General features: G+C 34.2%; 1 protein-coding gene across 1 annotated transcript in view; it reads left to right on the top strand.

The window, feature by feature from the left end:
• LOC308609414 (uncharacterized protein) overlaps positions 1-22349 on the top strand; it is a gene marked incomplete at its 5' end in the record, with an annotated part of 115628 nt that overhangs the window by 14275 nt on the left and 79004 nt on the right. Inside the window, one exon of the mRNA XM_081223089.1 lies at positions 17075-17126. Within this exon, the coding sequence (XP_081079215.1) occupies positions 17075-17126 (52 nt within the window). The remainder of the gene's footprint in view (positions 1-17074; positions 17127-22349) is intronic.

Genomic DNA, 22349 nt, shown 5'->3' with positions numbered 1-22349 from the left:
TGTTCCAAAAAACAAAAGCCCAGGACCACATGGCTTCATAGGTGAATTCTATCAAACATTTAAAGAAGAGCTAAAATCTATCCCTCTAAAGCTCTTCCAAAATATAACAGAGGGAGGAACACTCCCTAACTCATTGTCCAAGGCCACCATCACTGTGATACCAAAACCAGACAAAGTTATCACAAAAAAGGAAAACTACAGACCAATATCACTGATGAACATCAATGCAAAAATCCTCAACAAAATACTAGCAAAAAGAATCCAGCAGCACATTAAACGGATCATACAGCATGATCAAGTGGGGTTTATCCCAGGAATACAAGGATTCTTCAACATACACAAATCAATCATTGTGATATACCACATTAATAAATTAAGGTATAAACTCGACATGATTCTCAATAGATGCAGAAAAAGTTTCGGACAAAATTTAACACCTGTTTATAATAAAAATTCTCAAGAAAGTGGGCATAGATGGAACCTGCCTCAACATAATAAAGGCCATATATGGCAAACCCACAGTTAGTATCATACTCAATGGTGAAAACCTGAAACCATTTCCTCTAAAATGAAGAACAAAGCAAGCATGTCCACTCTTACCACTCTTATCCAAAATAACTTGGGAAGTCCTAGCCACAATAAACAGAGAAGAAAATGAAATAAAAGGAATCCAAATCATAAAAGAAGTAAAACTGTCACTGTTTGCAGATGACATGATATTATACATAGAGAATCCAAAAGATACTATCAGAAAACTACTAGAGCTAATCAATGAATTTGGTAAAGTAGCAGGGTACAAAATTAATGCACAGAAACCTCATGCATTCTTATACACTAATGATGAAGAATCTGAAAGAGAATATAAGGGAAAACTCCCATTTACCATTGCAAAAAAAAAGAATAAAATACCTAGGATTAAATCTATCTAAGGAGACAAAATACCTGTATGCATAAAACTATAAGACACTGATGGAAGAAATTAAAGATGTTACAAACAGATGGAGAGATTACCATGACTTGCATTGGAAGAATCAACACTGTGAAAATGACTATACTACCCAAAGCAATCTACAGATTGAGGTCAATCCCAATCAAACTACGAATGGCATTTTTCACAGAACAAGAACAAAAAATTTCACAATTTGTATGGAAACACAAAAGACCACGAATAGCCACAACAATCTTGAGAAAGAAAAACGGAGCTGGAGGTATCATGCTCGAGACTTCAGACTATACTACAAAGATACAGTAATCAAGACAGTATGGTACTGGTACAAAAACAGAAGTATAACTCAATGGAAAAGGATAGAGAGCCCAGAGATAAACCCACGCACATATTGTCACCTTAACTTTGTTAAAGTAAGCAAGAGTATACAATGGAGAAGAGACAGCATGTTTAATAACTTCTGCTGTGGTAAATGGACAGCTACATGGAAAAGAATGAAATTAGAAGACACCTTAACACCATGCACAAATATAAACTCAAAATGGATTAAAGACCTAGGTGTAAGGCAAGGTACTATAAAAGTCTTAGAGGAAAGCATAGGCAGAACACTCTATGACATAAATCACAGCAAGATCCTTTTTGACCCACATCCTAGAGAAATGGAAATAAAAACAAAAATAAACATATGAGACCTAGTGAAACTTAAAATCTTTTGCACAGCAAAGGAAGCCATAAAAAGACAAAAGGACAACCCTCAGAATCGGAGAAAATATTTGCAAATGAAGCAACTGATAAAGGATTAATCTCCAAAATACACAAGCAGCTCATGCAGCTCAATATCAAAAAAACAAACAACACAATCCAAAATTGGGGAGAAGACCTAAATAGACATTTCTCCAAAGAAGATATACAGATTGCCAACAAACACATGAAAGGATGCTCAACAGCACTAATCATTAGAGAAATGCAAATCAGAACTTCAGTGAGGTATCACCTTAAACTAGTAAGAGTTGCCATCATCAAAAAAGCTAGAAACAATAAATTCTGGAGGAGGTGAGGAGAAAAGGCAACTCTCTTGCACTGTTGGTGGGAATGTAAATTGATACAGCCACTATGGAGAACAGTATGGAGGTTCCTTAAGAAACTAAAAATAGAGCTAACATACTACCCACCAATCCCACTACTGGACATATAATCTGAGAAAACCATAATTCAAAAATAATCATGTACCATAATGTTCATTGCAGCACTATTTACAATAGCCAGGACATGGAAGCAACCGAAGTGTCCATTGACAGATGAATGGATAAAGAAGATGTGGCATATATATATAGATATAGATATAGATATAGATATAGATATAGATATAGATATATATAGATATATATAGATATAGATATAGATAGATATAGATATATATAGATATAGATATAGATATAGATATATAGATATATAGATATATATATTACTCAGCCATAAAAAGAAACAAAATTGAGTTATTTGTAGTGAGGTGGATGGACCTAGAATCTATCATACAGAGTGAAGTATGTCAGAAAGAGAAAAACAAATACCGTATGCTAACACATATATATGAAATCTAAAAAAAAAAAAAAAAGTTCTGAAGAGCCTAGGGGTAGGACAGGAATAAAGTTGCAGACCTAGAGAATGTACTTGAAGACACGGGGAAAGGGAATGGAAGCTGGGACGAAGTGAGATATTGGCATGTACTTTTATATACTACCAAATGTAAAATAGATAGCTAGTGGGCAGCAGCCGCATAGTACAAGGTGATCAGCTCAGTGCTTTGTGACCACCTAGAGGGGTGAGATAGGGAAGGTGGGAAGGAGATGCAAGAGGGAGGAAATATGGGGATACATGTATATATATGTGTGTATATATATATATATATATATATATATATATACACACACATATATCCCCATTATACATATATCCCTATATATATAACATATCAGCTATATACATATATATATATATATATGTGTGTGTATAGCTGATTCACTTTGTTATAAAGCAGAAACTAACACCCCATTGTGAGCAATATTACTCCAAGAAAGATGTTTAATATTATTTTTTTAAAAAAGAAATATTTGTGCACAAAAAAAGGTAAAAGAATACCCCCATTGGTAATATATGACTATTTACATCTGCTTTTAAATGTTCCAACCTTGGTTTCTGCTAACAATTATTCTAGGATCTTTAATTTGTTTATCCTCAGCTTCAGAAATATTTTCTTTTTCCATTGTCAGGCCTTACACTTAGAAGAAACCTAAATTCTATTGAGTGGACCACTATTTCCCAAAGTGTGTCCTGTGGAACACAAGTTCTACATGATATTATAGAGTCTAATGGTCACATAAATACCACATAGCATGTTTGCCTCTTGTAGAGTTACAATGCACTTTAGAATGATAAAGAAATTTGTTTGACTGTGTTTGATCCCAGTGTTTCCCAGACTTATTTTGGAATCACTTTTTAAACCTATTAACCTCTCTTATAACACATACACATATGTGTGTACATATGCACAGGCATGTGTGCATGTATACACACACACACTTTGAGAAACCTTGGAAGGAATACTAACATTGATGCCCTACACAAAAAGTCCTCAAATGTTCTCAGAAAGGACCCTCATTCTTTTCTGGAGATAATTTCTGAAGTTCTGATAGGCTAAGAATTCTCCTTATTTCCTTGCTTTGAGCGGTTCTAATTCACTTGTAAACATATGCATGATTTCCTTGTTTGTTGAAAAGTGTGGCCACCCATTTGGTAGAGCTGAGAATACTTAAAAGAATTTTCTAGTGTGGATAAACTAGAAAATACCTGATTACCTGTTTCATTTCCCAGCTTCAGAGTTGGTAATTGCTGTTGCATTTCCTTCTCATGAGACTACTTAGACTCATGTAAACTTAGTAGTGGTATAAAATGAAAGTAAAGTAAACCTAGTTTCATGGTACAGAAATCTTATAGGATGCTTTAGCACAAAAAGTGTTCTGTGGTCTAATAAGTTCAAAGAGCACTGTATAAGAGTGAAGTAAGTCAGAAAGAGAAAAGCAAATACTACATGCTAGCACATATACATGGAATCTAAAAAATAATAATAATAAAGTTCTGATGAACCTAGGGGCAGGACAGGAATAATGATGCAGATGTAGAGAATGGACTAGAGGACACGGGGAGGGGGAAGGGTAAGCTGGGATAAAGTGAGAGAGTAGCTTTTACAAATATACACTGCCAAATGTAAAATAGATAGCTAGTGGGAAGCACCCACATAGCACAGGGAGATCAGCTCGGTGCTTTGTGACCACATAGAGGGGTGGAATAAGGAGAGTGGGAGGGAGACACAAGTGGGAGGGGATAAGGGGATATATGTATACATATAGCTGATTCACTTTGTTATATAGCAGAAGCTAACACAACATTGTAAAGCAATTATACGCCAATAAAGATGTTTTAAAAAATAAGAGACATGTGTTATAATGTAAAGCAGGCCAATCTACATGTAATAGGGATTCCAAAAGGGGAAGAAAGAGAAAATGGTATTGAAAATATATTTGAAGAAATTATGACTGAAAAATTCCCAAACCTAAGAAGGAAACAGATACAGGAAGCACAGAGGATCCCAGACAAGATGAACCCAAACAAACCTACACCAAAACATATTATAATAAAAATGGCAAAAGTTAAAGAAAGGATTCTAAAGGCAGCATAAGAACAACAGAGAGTTAATTACAAGGGAACCCCCATAAGTCTACCTACTGATTTCTCTAGAGAAACACTGCAGGCCAGAAGGAGTGACAAAATATATCCAAAGTCTTGAAAGAGAAAAACCTGAAACCTAGAATAACCTACCCAGAAAGATTATCATTTAGAATAAGAGGAGTAATAAAGAATTTCTCACACAAGCAAAAACTAAAAGAATACAGCAATACTAAGCCTATCCTTAAAGAAATAGCGAAAGGTCATCTCTAAAGAGAAAAGAAGCAAGAAGATACAGGAAGGTGGAAATCACAATTGGAAAGTAAATCACTTAAATTAGCCAGTATACAGATCAAAAAGAAAAGAAAAAAAATATTTGTGAAAGCAATGATAAACACAAGGAACAGCAAAAGGATAAACATGAAGATATAAAAAGGGACATGAAAATCGTAAAATGTGAGCAAGAAGATAAGAAAAATGCCGATTCTTTTTCTTTCTTTTAGAATGTGTTTCAACCTATATGAATATCAGTCTAAAGCAAGCAGATATAGGAAGAAGTTAACATACTTGAAAAACAGGGCAACCACAAATCAAAACCATACAGCAAATTCAAAACATCTTAAAAAAAAGAGAACACAAGCATAAAGTAAAAGGAAATCATCAAATCACAAAAAAAAGAAAGAAAAAAGAAACAAAGAGTCAACTGGGAAAACAAGGTTTGAAATGTCAATACATACATATGTATCAATAATTACATTAAATGTCAATGGACTGAATGATCCAATCAAAAGACATAGAGTGGCAGACTAGACAAAAAAACAAGAGCCTACATTATGCTGCCTACAAGAGACCCAATTAGGTCAAGGGACACACATAGACTGAAAGTGAGGGGATGGAAAAAGATATTTCAGGCAAATGGAAATGACAAGAAAGCAGGAATTGTAATACTCATATCAGGCAAAATGAACTTTAAAGACTATAAAGAAAAATAAAGGACACTATATAATGATAAAATGATGAATGCAAGAAGAGGATATTACACTCATCAACTTATATGCACCTAATATAGGAGCACCCAAATATATAAAACAAATACTAACAGACATAAAGGGAGAAATCAATTGGAATACAATTATAGTAGGAGTCATTAACACCTCACTCACATCAATTGACAGATAGTCTAGACAGAGGATCAATAAGGAAACAGAGATCCTAAATGATATAATAGAATAGTCAGACTTAATTGATATTCTCAGGACTTTACATAGCAAAAAATCCAGAATACAAATTATTTTCAAGTGCACACGAAACATTCTCTAGGACTGACCACATACTAGGGCAAAAAAAGTAGCCTCAACAAATTTAAGAACATAGAAATTATTTCAAGTATCTTCTCTGACTACAATGGAATGAAACTAGAAGTCAATCACAGGAAAATAAATTAGAAAAAAATGACTAAATGGAGACTAAGCAAATGCTACTAAAAAATTGTTGGTTCAACAAGGAAATCAAAAAGATACCTTGAGACAAATGACAATGAAACACAACCATAAAAAATCTGTGGGATGTGGTAAAAGCAGTTCTTAGAGGGAAGTTCACAGCAACACAGGCCTTCATCAAAAAACAAGAAAAATTTCAATAAACAACCTAACTTACCACCTAAAAGAATTAGAAAAAGAAGAACAAACAAAACCTAAAGTCAGCAGAAGGAAGGAAATAATAAAGATCAGGGAGTAAATAAATAAAATAGAGATTTAAAAAACAGAAAAAATCAATGAAAAATGAGCTCATTATTTGAAAGGGTAAACAAAATTGACAAACCTTTGACCAGGTTCACCAAAAAGAAAAGAGAGTGAACCCAAATAAAAAAAAATAAGAAGAAGAAATTGAAAAGGAGAAATCTCAACTGATGCCAAAGAACTACAAAAAAGCCATAAATGAATACTATGAACAATTATATGCCAACAAATTTGACAACCTAGAAGAAATGGACAACTTCTAGAAACATACAGCCAACCAAAATTGAATCAAGAAGAAATAGATGATTTGAACAGCCTAATCTCTACAAGTGAAATAGAATCTGTAATATAAAAAAAAAACTCCCTACAAACAAAAGTCCAGGACCAGATGGTTTCACAGGTGAATTCTACAGAACATACACAAAAAAAATTATACCAATCCTGCTCAAACTCTTCCAAAAGTTTGAAGAGGAGGGAACACTCCCAAAGACATTCTATGAAGGCACCATCACCCTGTACCAAAACCAGAGAAAGACACCACCAAAACAGAAAATTACAGGTCAGTATCTTTGATGACTATCAATGCAAAAAATTCTCAACAAAATATTAGCAAACAGAATCCAACAACACGTAAGAAAGATCATACACCAAGACCAAGAGGGATTCATCTGAAGTTCACAAGGATGGTTCAACATTCATAAATCAATGAATGTAACATACCACATAAACAAATGAAAAGTCAAAAACCATACGATCATCTCAATAGATGCATAAAACGCATTTGATAACATTCAACATCCATTCATGATAAAAAAAAACCTCTTACCAAAATGGGTATACAAGGAACATATCTCAACATAATAAAAGTCATTTATGACAAACCCACAGCCAATACTCAATGGTGAAAAGCTAAAATTCTTCCCACTAAAATCGAGAACGAGACAAGGATGCCCACTCATCACTTTGATTCAACATATTATTGGAAGTCCTCGCCATAGCAGTCAGACAAGAAAAAGAAATAAAAGGTATCCAAATTAGAAGGAAGAGGTAAAATTGTGATTATATGCAGATGACATAATACTATATATAGAAAACCCTAAGGACTCCACACAAAAACTACTAGAACTAATAACGAAATTCAGCAAAGTTGCAGACACAAGATTAATATACAGGAATCTGTTGCATTTCTATATATTAATAAAGAAATATCAAAAAGAGGAAGAAAAATATAAGCCCATTTAAAATCACATAAAAATATAAAGGACATTCACAGAAAGATAGACAAGATGAAAAGACAGAGGTCTTTGTACCAGATGAAGGAACAAGATAAAACCCCAGAAAAACAACTAAATGAAGTGGAGATAGGCAACCTCCCAGAAAAAGAATCCAGAATAATGATAGTGAAGATGATAATGGACCTCGGAAAAAGATAGGAGGCAAATATCGAGAAGATGCAAGAAAATTTTAACAAAGACCTAGAAGAATTAAAGAACGAACAAACAGAGATGAACAATACAATAACTGGGATGAAAATTACACTAGAAGGAATCAATAGCAGAATAACTGAGGCAGAAGAACAGATAAGTGACCTGGAAGACAGAATGGTAGAAATCACTGCTGCAGAACAGAATAAAGAAAAAAGAAAGAAAAGAAATGAAGACAACCTAAGAGACTTCTGGGACAACATTAAACACAAAAACATTTGCATTATAGGGGTCCAAGAAGGAGAAGAGAGAGAGAAAGGGCCATAGAAAATATTTGAAGAGATTATAGTCAAAAGCTTCCCTAACATGGGAAAGGAAATAGCCACCCAAGTCCAGGAAGTGCAGCGAGTCCCATACAGGATAAACCCAAGGAGAAACACGCCAAGACACATAGTAATCAAACTGGCAAAAATTAAAGACAAAGAAAAATTATTGAAAGCAGCAAGGGAAAAACAACAAATAACATACAAGGGAACTCCCATAAGGTTAACAGCCGATTTCTCAGCAGAAACTCTACAAGGCAGAAGGGACTGGCATGATATACTTAAAGTGATGAAAGGGAAGAAGCTACAACAAAGATTACTCTACCAGGCAAGGACCTCATTCAGATTCTATGGAGAAATCAAAAGCTTTACAGACAAGCAAAAGCTAAGACAATTCAGCACCACCAAACCAGCTGTACAACAAATGCTAAAGGAACTTCTCTAAGTGGGAAACACAAGAGAAGAAAAGCATCTACAATAAAAACCCAAAACAATTAAGAAAATGGCCATAGGAACATACACATCGATAATTACCTTAGACGTGAATGGATTAAATGCTCCAACCAAAAGACACAGGCTTGCTGAATAGATACAAAAATACGACCCATATATATGCTGTCTACAAGAGACTGACTTCAGACCTAGGGACACATACAGACTGAAAGTGAGGAGATGGAAAAAGACACTCCATGCAAGTGGAAATCAAAAGAAAGCTGGAGTAGCTATACTCATATCAGAAAAAAATACACTTTAAAATAAAGAATGTTACAAGAGACAAGGAAGGACACTACATAATGATCAAGGGATCAATCCAAGAAGAAGATATAACAATTATAAATATATATGCACCCGACATAGGAGCACCTCAATATATAAGGCAACTGATGACAGCTATAAAAGAGGAAATCGACAGTAAAACAGTAATATTGGAGGACATTAACACTTCACTTACACCAATGGACAGATGATCCAAAATGAAAATAAATAAGGAAAGAAAAGCTTTAAATGGCACAATAGACCAGATAGAATTAATAGATATTTATAGGACATTCCATCCAAAACCAGCAGATTACACTTTTTCTCAAGTGTGCACGGAATATTCTCCAGGATAGATCACATCTTGGGTCACAAATAAACCCTCAGTAAATTTAAGAAAATTGAAATAATATCAAGCATCTTTTATGACCACAAAGCTATGAGATTAGAAATGAATTACAGGGAAAAAAACGTGAAAAACACAAACACATGGAGGCTAAACAATATGTTACTAAATAACCAAGAGATCACTGAACAAATCAAAGAGGAAATCAAAAAATACCTAGAGACAAATGACAATGAAAACACGACAATCCAAAACCTATGGGATGCAGCAACAGCATTTCTAAGAGGGGAAGTTTAGAGCTGTACAAGCCTACCTGAAGAAACAAGAAACATCTCAAATAAACAATCTAACCTTACATCTAAAGGAACTAGAGACAGAAGAACAAACAAAACCCAAATTTAGCAAAAGGAAAGAAATCATAAAGATCAGGGCAGAAATAAATGAAACAGAAGCAAAGAAAACAATAGCAAAGATCAATAAAATGAAAAGCTGGTTCTTTGAGAAGAGAAACAAAATTGATAAACCATTAGACACACTCATCAGGAAAAAGAGGGAGAGGACTCAAATCAATAAATTTAGAAATGAAAAGGAGAAGTTACAACAGACACCACAGAAATACAGAGCGTCATAAGAGACTACTACAAGCAACTCTATGCCAAAAAAATGGACAACCTGGAAGTAATGGGCAAATGCTCAGAAAGGTATAACCTTCCAAGACTGAACCAGGAAGAAATAGAAAATATGAACAGATGAATCACAAGTAATGGAATTGACTCTGTGATTAATCATTTTCCAAGAAACAAAAGTCCAGGAGCAGATATCTTATCAAGTGTATTCTATCAAACATTTAGAGAAGAGCTAATACCCATCCCTCTCAAACTCTTCCAAAAAATTGCAGAGGAAGGAACACTCCCAAACTTATTCTATGAGGCGACCATCACCCTGATACCAAAACCAGACAAAGATACTAGAAAAAAAGGATGAATATAGATGCAAAAATCCTCAACAAAATACTAGCAACCAGGATCCAACAACACATTAAAAGGATCATATCCTTTTAATAAATAAATCCCTGGGATTTATCCCAGGGATGAAAGGAGTCTTCAGTATATGCAAATTAATCAATGGGATACAACATATTAACAAATTTAAGAATAAAAACCATATGATCATCTCAATAGATGCAAGAAAGCTTTTGACAAAATTCAACACTCATTTATGATAAAAACTCTCCAGAAAGTGGGCATAGAGGGAACCTACCTCAACATAATAAAGGCCATATACGACAAACCCACAGCAAACATCATTCTCAATGGTGAAAAACTGAAAGCATTTCCTCTAAGATCAGGAACAAGACAAGGATGTGCACTCTCACCACTGTTATTCAACATTGTTTTGGAGGTCCTAGCCATGGCAATCAGAGAAGAAAAAGAAATAAAAGGCATACAAATTGGAAAAGAAGTAAAACTGTCACTGTTTGCAGATGACATGATACTATACATAGAGAATCCTAAAGATGCCACCAGAAAACTACTAGAGCTTATCATGAATTTGGTAAAGTTGCAGGATACAAAATTAATGCACAGAAATCTCTTGTATTCCTATACACTAATGATGAAAAATCTGAAAGACAAATTAAGGAAACACTCCCATTTACCATTGCAACGAAAATAATAAAATACCTACGAATAAACCTAGCTAGGGAGACAAAAGGCCTGTATGCAGAAAACCATAAGACACTTATGAAAGAAATTAAAGATGATACCAACAGATGGAGAAATATACCATGATCTTGGATTGGAAGAATCAATATTGTGAAAATGACTATACTACCCAAAGCGTTCTACAGATTCAATACAATCCCTATCAAATTAACAATGGCAATTTTTATGGAACTAGAATAAAAAATCTTAAAATTTGTATGGAGTCACAAAAGACCCCAAATAGCCATAGCAGTCTTGAGGGGAAAAAAACAGAGATGGAGGAATTCAACTCGCTGACCTCAGACTATACTACAAAGCTACAGTAATGAAAACAATATGACACTGGCACTAAAACACAAACATAGATCAATACAAGATAGAAAGCTCAGAGATAAACTCACGCATCTATGGTCAACTAATATACGACAAAGGAGGCAAGGATATACAATGGAGAAAAGACAGTCTCTTCAATAAGTGGTGCTGGGAAAACTGGACAGCTACATGTAAAAGAATGAAATTAGAACACTCCCTGACACCATACACAGAAATAAACTCAAAATGGATTTGAGACCTAAATGTAAGACCAGACACTATAAAACTCTTAGAGAAAAACATAGGAAGAACACTCTTTGACATAAATCACAGCACGATTTTTGATCCACCTCCTAGAGTAATGTAAATAAAAATAAAAATATATGAGTGGGATGTAATGAAACTTAAAAGCTTTTACACAGCAAAGGAAACCATAAACAAGACGAAAATACAGCCCTCAGAATGGGAGAAAATATTTGCAAATGAATCAACAGACAAAGGATTAATCTCTAAAATATGTAAACAGCTCATGCAGCTCAATATTAAAGAAACAAACAACCGAATCCAACAATGGGCAGAAAACCTAAATAAACATTTCTCCAAAGAAGACATACAGATGGCCAAGAAGCACATGAAAAGCTGCTCTACATAACTAATTATTAGAGAAATGCAAATCAAAACTACAATGAGGTATCACCTCACACCAGTTAGAATTGGCCTCATCAGAAAATCTACAAACAACAAATGCTGGAGAGGGTGTGGAGAAAAGGGAACCCTCTTGCACTGTTGGTGGGAATGTAAATTGATACAGGCACTGTGGAGAACGGTATGGAGGCTCCTTAAAAAACTAAAAATAGAATTACCATATGATCCAGCAATCCCACTACTGGGCATATACCCAGAGAAAACCATAATTCAAAAAGACACATGCACCCCAGTGTTCATTTCAGCACTATTTACAATAGCCAGGTCATGGAAGCAACCTAAATGCCCATCGATAGATGAGTGGATAAAGAAGTTGTGATACATATATACAATGGAATATTTCTCAGCCATATAAAGGAACGAAATTGAGTCATTTGTTGAGACGTGGATGGATCTAGAGACTGTCATACAGAGTTTAGTAAGTCAGAAAGAGAAAAACAAATATTGTATATTAACACATGTATGTGGAACCTAGAAAAACGGTACAGATGCACTGGTTTGCATGGCAGAAATTGAGACACAGATGTACAGAACAAGCATATGGACACCAAGGCGGGAAAAACCGTGGGGTTGTGGGGATGGTGGTGTGCTGAATTGGGCGATTGGGATTGACATGTATACACTGATGTGTATAAAATTGATGACAAATAAGAACGTGCTGTATAAAAATATAAATAAAATAAAATTCAAATGTTAAAGACAAAACTAATACTAAACTTTCTTTAGGTTATTTGTATGGAAATATGTTAATATAAATGCTTCAGACATTACATGAAATTCCTAAAAATCTTATATGTTCTCGTATAATGTTATAGGTCATAATTCTAGTTATTACTTTAAAATGTATATCTCAGAAATAACTAAATATATGTCTCAGAAATAACTAAATTTCCTTGTCAATTGCATTATTATGAACTTTCATGAAATCTTTTACTGTGGTCATTTTTAAGTCTTTTGTCATTTACAGACAGTTCTGGGTGTACTCTGATGCTGGGTGTACTCTGGTGTCAGAGTCTTTTCCATGAATTCCTTGAATTCATGGAAAAGACTCTGACAAGTACAGGTTTCTGATAACTGACTATACTGCTGAACTGAATGAATAAGCATTTTCAGAACTCTAATGGAAAACTGATGAATTCATAAAAGTGCTAACAAAAGGTCAAGATGAAAAAAAGATTAATTACATGGGACTCAGTGAACTGATGAGGATGGTTATAACTTTTGTGACATTCTGTTTGAATAAAAAATGTGATATAAATTGATGTATAAAGAACTTAATGTAAAACAAACCAAAAAACCAAATAAAAACAGAAAAAGAAAATAAGTTTAAAAATGCGTGACTGGTAACTTTTAAAAGTTGTGAATCGGGCTTCCCTGGTGGCGCAATGGTTGAGAATCTGCCTGCCAATGCAGGGGACACGGGTTCGAGCCCTGGTCCGGGAAGATCCCACATGCCACGGAGCAGCGAGGCCCGTGAGCCACAACTACTGAGCCTTCGCGTCTGGAGCCTGTGCTCTGTAAAAAGAGAAGCTGTGACAGTGAGAGGCCCGCGCACCGCGATGAAGAGTGGCCCCCGCTTGCCGCAACTAGAGAAAGCCCTTGCATAGAAACGAAGACCTAACACACCCAAAAATAAATAACTAAATAAATAAATTAAAAGCCATGCTCATAAAATCTTTAAAAAAAAAAAAAAAAAAAAAAGTTGTGAATCACTGTGCTGTACACCTGAAATGAACATAATGTTGTGAATCAACTCTACTTCAATTAACAACAACAAAAAAAAGAATAAAATGCCTAGGGATAAATTTAACCAAGGATGTGAAAGACCTATATTCTGAAAACTATAAAACTCTGATGAAAGAAATTGAAGCTAAAAAAAGGGACAATATCCCATGCTCTTTGGTTAGAAGAATTAATATTGTTAAAATGGCCACATTATCCAAAGCAATCTCCTATCAAAATACCCATGCCATTTTTCACAGAACTAGAACAAATAATCCTAAAGTTTATATGAAACCACGAAAGACCCAAGATTAGGAAAGCAATCTTGAGTAAAAAGAACACAGCTGCTGGTGTAACCCTCCTATACTTCAGAATATACTACAAAGCTACAGTTTTCAAAAAAGCATGGTATTGGCACCAAAAGAAACACATAGATCAAAGGAAAAGAGAAGAGAGCCTGGAAATAAACCCATGCCTCTATGGTCAATTAATCTATGACAAAAAATGTAAGAATATTCAGTGGATAAAAGACCATCTCTTCAAAAAATGGTGCTGGGAAAATTGGACTGCCACATGTAAAACAATAAGATTAGAACATTCCCTCACACCATACACATAAATAAACTCAAAATGTTTTAAAGACCTAAATGTAAGACAGAAAACGATAAAACTCTTAGAACATAGGCTGAACGCTCTCTGACATAAATGGCAGCAATATTTTCTTGGATCAGTCTCTTATGACAAATGAAATAAAGGCAAAAATAAGCAAATGGAACCTAACTAAACTTAAAAGCTTTTACACAGTAAATGAATCTATCAACACAAGAAAAGAGTACCTATGGAATGGGAGAAAATATTTGCCACTGATGCATTGACAAAGGGTTAATATTCAAAATATAAAAACAGCTTATACAACTCAATATCAAAAAAAATCAACTCAATTAAAAAATGGGCAGATGACCTGAATAGACATTTTTCCAGAAAAAGACATACAGACGACTAACAGGCACGTGAAAAGATGTTCAACATCACTTTATTGGACAAATGCAAATCAAAACAAAAATGAGATATCACCTGGCACCTTTCAGAACGCCTATCATCAAAAAGTCTACAAATAACAAATGTTGGAGACTATGTGGAGAAAAGGGTACCCTTGTACTCTCTTGGTGGGAATGTAAATTGGTGCAACCACTATGGAAAACAGTATGGAGGTTATATGGCTATATACCCATAAAAATGAAAACATTAGTTCAAAAAGATACATGCACCTCAGTGTTCATAGTAACACAACTTAGAACAGCCAAGACAGAAGCAACCCACGTGCCCATCAACATATGACTGGGTTAAGAAGATGTGGTATATACATATACAATGGAATATTAGCCATAAAAAAAGAATGAAATGCTACCCTCTGCAGCAACGTGGATGGATTTAGAGAATATGATTCTTATTGAAATACATCAGACAGAAAAAGATAAATACTGTATGGTATCACTTATATGTGGATTTAAAAAAAAATACAAGGGAATGTATATGCAAAACAGAAATAATCTCACAGATATAGAAAGCAAACTTGTGGTTACCAAAAGGGAGAGGGAAGGTGGGAGGGATAAATTCGAGTTATGGGATTAACAGAGACAAATTACTACGTATAAAATGTATAAGCAACAGGATATACTGTATATCACAGGGAATTATAGCCATTATCTTGTAATATCCTAATTGCTAAAAATACTGATTACTGAACACTGTACACCTGAAACTAATATAATATTGTAAATCTCCTACACTTCCTTAAGAAATAGTTTGTCATCATATACTTATATTGCAAAAATGTAAATTTTGAAGTATTATGAATACTGACATTTTGAAATAAACTGTTACTCTCTTAAATATACCCAACAGAATCTAAATACTGTAGCAATTTGAGATCAGCTATCATTTTTTTAACATCTTTATTGAAGGATAACTGCTTTACAATGGGGTGTTAGTTTCTGCTGTATAACAGTGAATCAGCTATACATATACATACATCCCCATCTCCTCCCTCTTGAGTCTCCCTACCACCCTCCCTATCCCACCCCTCTAGGTGGACACAAAGCACCGAGCTGATCTCCCTGTGCTATGCGGCTGCTTCCCACTAGCTATCTATTTTACATTTGGTAGTGTATATATGTCAATGCCACTCTCTCACTTCGTCCCAGCTTACCCTTCCCCCTTATCGTTTGTTTTTAGAATACATTAAAATACTTTTATTTAACTATTGGATAATTTATATTGTTTATTTTTTTCCTCTAATGCATAGTTCCATTTATTATCACCGCAGAATTTTTGTCCTAATTTTATATATTTTTGTTCAAAAGCCTTTCATTGATCACTGTATCATATTTCCCTACCTCAAAAACTATTTAAATTAAAATTAATTTTAAAGGTTAAAAACTGTTCCTTATTAATTTATCATTCGATTATTGTCAGTATATGATTAATCAAAATAATATAAATGCATCACCAGTCTTTGTAAATTTTAAAAAGTAAAAAGTTAAAATTTAATTGAATATTCATTTGAGGGACTTTTTCCCTATTATTTTATTTATCCAAATATGAATAGTACTCATTGCTAGCATTTTTTTCCTTTAATTTTTTAATTAATATAAGCACTAAAATATATAATAAATAAATGAATAGTTGGGAATTAAAGGACTTTATTATAGTAATTTCCTTCCATCTTTAATTTCCTTGCAGGTAATATGCCAAAAATCACATAATTATCCATCTTCATAAATCATTTAAATCATTTATCAGCTGACAATTCAATTAGGTCCTCCTTCAATTTTGTCCAAGACAAAGAATTGGAAATTACAGACTTGCAAAATGATTTATTACATAGTGTTTAGAGTCATTCACTTTCTCAATGTGGACACCAATATGTACTTCAAATTTTCCCTTTGTAAACAAACTCAAGGTTTTCATCCCCAAAGGCGTGCAATATTGTCAAATCTTCGAAGTAAGACAGAAGTATGCCTTTATTTTGTAAAGCGGGAAAAGGTAAATTGCAAAAAGGGACATTTTCTAGCAGATCAATTTTAGGAAAGAAGCTATATGGAAATTGAGTATCTAGAAATTGATTCTCTTTAAGCTACTATCTTTATCCTCCTACTGTTTGAAAAGACTTTGTGTAGACAAACTCAATTTGAAGACTTGCTATAGATAATACTGCTACCACTGCTATATCTGGTGGAACAACTGATTTTTACCATTGAAACCGAGCAGAACCCTGGGGGCTCCCGGGCACAAAAGCCTTTCTGTGTCCCCTATTTCTTGTTTGTAGGAAATAGGCTTAAATCAACCCCATCTCATATCCTGCTCAACTCCCAGTGTTCAGTTGGAAGTTCCCAGTGTTCAGTTGGAAAGTCCCATAGCTCTGATGGTAAATGACATGGAAAGATAAACTGAAGGAAAAGTAAGTATTGGCTGCTATCATCATCCTCTTCATCGTCACCATCATCGATGGAGTGTTTGTGCCAATACAGACATATTTATACTCCCCCCCAGGGTGAACACCCCACATTCTAATAAAGTGACACAAGTGTGTTCTTGGATTTTGCAACTCACCTCAGTGCCTCAGTGCTTCTACTCTTCAGGAGATAGAATGAGGGAAGGGACAGCTTGAACTCTTCCAGAAAGGGTCAAAAACTCCAATGCCTATGGGACCAACTAGATAAGCAATTTAATAAAGTGGACTTGGTAGAGTCAGAACACATGCCTTGTCTAAAAGGGACAGCCACTACTCAGCTCCAGTCAAACTGTGGCCCTTCAAGTGTATTAGTCTAATATAGCCATATCATCCAGTTTTAAAAGAAAAGCTTGAAATGTGGATTGGTATGGGAAATTTACCAAGTATTAGGTGTTGGCAGGCCAAAGCCAGTCCATGAGTTGCCAGTTTGTAACTCATGTGCTAAAGTTTAAAGTGGGTATATAGCACCAGAATTTCTGAACATTCAAGAAAGCCTGACTTGTGTATTCTTTTTTATATGCAAGCTAAATGAAAAATAAAGATTATTAGAAGATTACAGGTACTATAGAGTCAGAACAAGAATGATAGATGATTTGAATATACATCTCTAGAACATAATATATATCTGCCAGGTAGACTATCTTTGGTCTGATCCTTTACTGCTTCTTTTTTGCTTTTGTTTCTGTTTCTGTTTCTGGTTTTTTTGTTTTTTCTTTTTTCGGTCATAATTTAACTTACCAAGGGTAAATTTATTTCATTTGTTTTATTTCAGAAGGGAGGGTGTGTCAGAGAAATTGATGTCTCTATCATGTATTTACTACAACTATGAAATGTATGCGTGTTAGTCCCAGTTTTGCTGATGAAGAAACTGAGATTCAGAAAAATGAAATGAACTGCACTAAGGTCATACAGCCATAAGTGACCAAGCCAGAGTTGAAATCCTGGTCTTTTTGGCTTAAGTCTAGGCTCTTGCCATTATACCACCCTGCTGTCTCTCTAGTTCTGCTTGTATTATTTGCCCCTATGTGCATCAGTAGGAGTGGGGAGCAGCCATAGGATTTCCCTTAAATTCTGTAGATATACTACATTTAATTAGTACAATCACTTCAAGACCCCAACAACAGAAATTTAGGATAAATTCCTAAAGAAGAATTACTCAGTAAAATTGTCTGCATGTTTTATTAAGCTTTCAGTGTTTATTAGCAAATTGTCCTTCAGATAAGTTGAACATACCAAGTAACCTAATTCCCAGTAGGAATGAGGTCCTGTTTCTTCTAATAATAGTAACAATAATATTATTCATATAGTGCTTACTATGAATGGGGCACTGTTCTAAGTGCTTCACATATGTTAATTTATTTGATTTCCAGAAAGCTCATTTCACAGATGACAAATATCAAGGCACAGAAGGTTAAATTACTTGCCCAACATCATGTAGTGAAAAAGTGGAAGTAGTGGAACCAGGATTTGAAGCTAGGCAGTCTAGCTTAACTATGTCAGGACTAAATATTATATTGTTCTCTTTAATTTAATAGACAAAATATTTCAGTTATATTAATTTGTATTTTTTTATTTAAAGAAGTTAATTTTTTTTTCTTTTTCTTTCCTCCTTCACTTTTCCTTCCTTCCTTCCTTCCTTCCTGACCCTTTTTTCCCCTTTTGTGACATTAACATACTAGTTAATGTCTTCTATCTATTTTTCTCTTATGGTGTTCATTTAAAAAAATGACTTGTAAGAAGTGTGTTATGTCAAGAATATTAAGACTTCATGTACTATAAATGTTGCAATTTCTTTTAGTTTGACTTCAATCTTTTAATTTTTATTGTATTTTTGATATATAGAAGTTTAAAAATCCTTAGGAAATCTGTCTCTCTCTCCATTTATTTATTTTTTTTGTTTGTTTTAGAAAGGCCATAACCAAACCTAGGTTATATAAATATTTGCTATAATAGTTTTCTGCAAATTTTATGATTTCATTTTTTATCTAGAATTTATTTTGGCATTTAAAATGAAGATTCATGGAAAGTTTCACTCTTTCCAACTTTCCAACACATTAGGGATTTATTGTGTTTCTCATGTCATTTTTGTCAGTTCAATGGTATTTGGTAAAGATAGGAGGTAAAAGCATAGGCTTAGTTGCCACCTTGAATAAGAAAGCTGATTTTAAAATAGTTAATTATTTCATTTCTTCTTTTTTTTTTCTTACAAATTTCTTACGTGACCTGCTAAGGTTTTCTACTTCTTGAATATACTTTGGTCATGTACACCTTCCTAGAAAAGTAATACAGTGATCCGTTTTTCTTTGTCATTAGCAAAGATTTGTACAAAGTCTTTTCTCATAATTCTCAAAAATATACCCTTTATCTGTGATTAAATCTACTTCATAGAATTCTACTTTTCATGTAATTATCTTGTTGCTCCTTTTTTAAGTTTCAGCTAATTAATGTTGCACTTCTCACTAACAAAGCCGTGTTCATTTAACTGCTGGAATGCTAATTTTATTTAGTTGTAATTTAAAACATTAAAGTGGATATATTTTGGAATAAAATGCAAAAAATAACATGATTTATAAGATAAATGAAGAGAATTCAAGATAATGTGCTTTTGGCCAAACTCGTTGAAACAGAGGGTAGAATGGTGTTTACTAGGGGCTTGGGGATGAGGGGAATTGGGGAGATGTTGGTCAAAGGCTATGAATTTCCAGTTACGAGATGAATAAGTTCCAGGGATCTAATGTACAGCATGGTGATTTTAGTTAATAATGCTGTATTGTATACTTGAACGTTGCTAAGAAAATAGATCTTAAATGTTCTCACCACAAAAAAGAAAAGGTCATTATGTGACCTGATAATGCTGCAATGGTAATCATTTTTCAGTATATATGTATATCAAATCAATGGGCTGTACACCTTAAATTTACACAGTGTTATATGTCAACTATATCTCAATAAATCTGGGGTGGAGAGAGAAAACAATGGTCAAAATAACACTAAATCTCTATCTACTGAGCCCAAACTGTGGTCTTCCTCCGCCGCCCGTGGGGAGACCTCTTTGACAAAGTCTTTCAGTTTCTCAGAAATTACCCTCTATGGAAGAACTCAGGATGATTACTATTTATTGGGTTATTTTTTAATTTATTTATTCATTTATTTATTTTTGGCTCTGTTGGGTCTTCGTTGCTTCGTGTGGGCTTTCTCTAGTTGTGGTGAGCAGGGGCTTCTCTTGTTGCGGAGTATGGGCTCTAGATGTGTGGGATTCAGCAGTTGTGGCACAAGGGCTTAGTTGCTCCATGGCATGTGGGATGTTCCTGAAGCAGGGATCGAACCCGTGTCCCCTCCATTGGCAGGTGGATTCTTAACCACTGCACCACCAGGGATAAAGAGCTTACAGTAGGAAAAGAAAAGTGCTTTTAGGAGAATTCAGGAAGAGGATGAGTGTGCTTTTGCCCATGCTGTGTTCCTTGGTGAGACTTGTAAGAGAATCACCTAATTATAATGGTTTATCTATTTGACTTGTTCTTCAAAGACCTTCTTAGATTTTCTTAGCAAATTTCATTTTTTGAGTCTGTTAATTCATTAATGTTTGACTTTTATTATTTTGTAGCCATCACCCTCCTTCCCTCTTTTTTCTGTTGTCCTCTTTATTTGAATGCCTAATTAATTTTTTCTCTCCCTATTCTTTGGTATTTAAGATCTTTGAGTGTATAAATTTGACTCTGAGCTCATTCACATAGTTAAATCAAATACGACTAAACTGAAGCTTGATAAGAATGCAGATTCCTGAGCACCACTTGTATTTTGGTAAGTTTGGAGTGGGGTCTAGAAATCTGTTTTTTTTGTTTGTTTGTTTGTTTGTTTTTTGCGGTACGTGGGCCTCTCACTATTGTGGCCTCTCTCGTTGCTGAGCACAGGCTCCGGACGCGCAGGCTCAGCGGTCATGACTCACGGGCCTAGCTGCTCCGCGGCCTGTGTGATCTTCCCGGACCGGGGCACGAACCCGTGGCCCCTGCATCAGCAGGCGGACTCTCAACAACTGCGCCACCAGGGAAGCCCAAGAAATCCGTATTTTTGAATGAGATCCTCAGATCACATATAGGGAAATCCCATCATAATTATGAATGTTTATGTTCTCATTATCATTATTTTTCTAAATTCACTCTAATAAGAACTTTGATTTGCACTTTGTCCCAAAAGTGTTTAATTCTGTTTTAATTTTCAAGTGGTTGAGTTTTTCATTCACAGTTTCATTATTAATATCTAGTTTTGTTCTACTGAGATCAAGGAAGATGACCTGTGATACTTTCTTAATTTTTTCTTTTTTGAGAAAATTAAAAACCTAAAAAAAATATAAAATAGTATTATAACAAATACTCTTATCCCTACCACCTAGAATAAACTCTTGCTATTTTGCCATATTCGCTTCCATTTAAAAGAGGAAATATATTTTTAGAGATTTAATTAAATTTCGTTTTAATTACTGTCTTGTGTCCTATTTCATTTCCTCTTCTTCATGGGTGCAAATTTGGTATGAATCATTCTAGTATATTTTCAATAGCTTCACATACATATGAATGCATCTATAAACACCATAGAGTGTTTTGCTAATTAATTAGGTTTTTGAGATCTATATATATATAAATATATTTAGATCTAGTTCATTCCTTTTATATTCTGTATTCTAATAATCACATTAATCACACTATATTAATCCATGCCCCTATTGAGAGATATCATATACCTATATTTTTTTCTTATCTTGAGATTTATTAAAGCATTTATGGCCTAAATGTTATTAAATGTTGGCTGGATACTAGGGGGAAAAGGTACTTTTTTGCATGGTATAAACCAGAATTATAAATTTATACATAAATTTGAAATTATTCATTCTATTATTCAAGGGCTAGATCTTTATTTCTCCTACTTAATTTGTAACTAAATTAGATACATGTGTTAATAGTTGCCACTACTATTGTGTGCCTGTCAATTTCTACCTATAATTTCTCACCAAAATACCTTCTCATTTTTAAAAATTGTAAACGCAGTGCATACTTATAAAAGTCATCAGAAATTTTAAATTTTTATTTAAAAAAAAAAGGAACAGGGGACTTCCCTGTTGGCACAGTGGTTAAGAATCTG

This window comes from Mesoplodon bidens (assembly GCF_964165515.1).
Source record: "Mesoplodon bidens genome assembly, chromosome: X".
Lineage (NCBI taxonomy): Eukaryota > Metazoa > Chordata > Mammalia > Artiodactyla > Ziphiidae > Mesoplodon > Mesoplodon bidens.
Note: the sequence above shows the minus strand (reverse complement) of the source record. Positions and strands in the feature narration are given on the sequence as shown.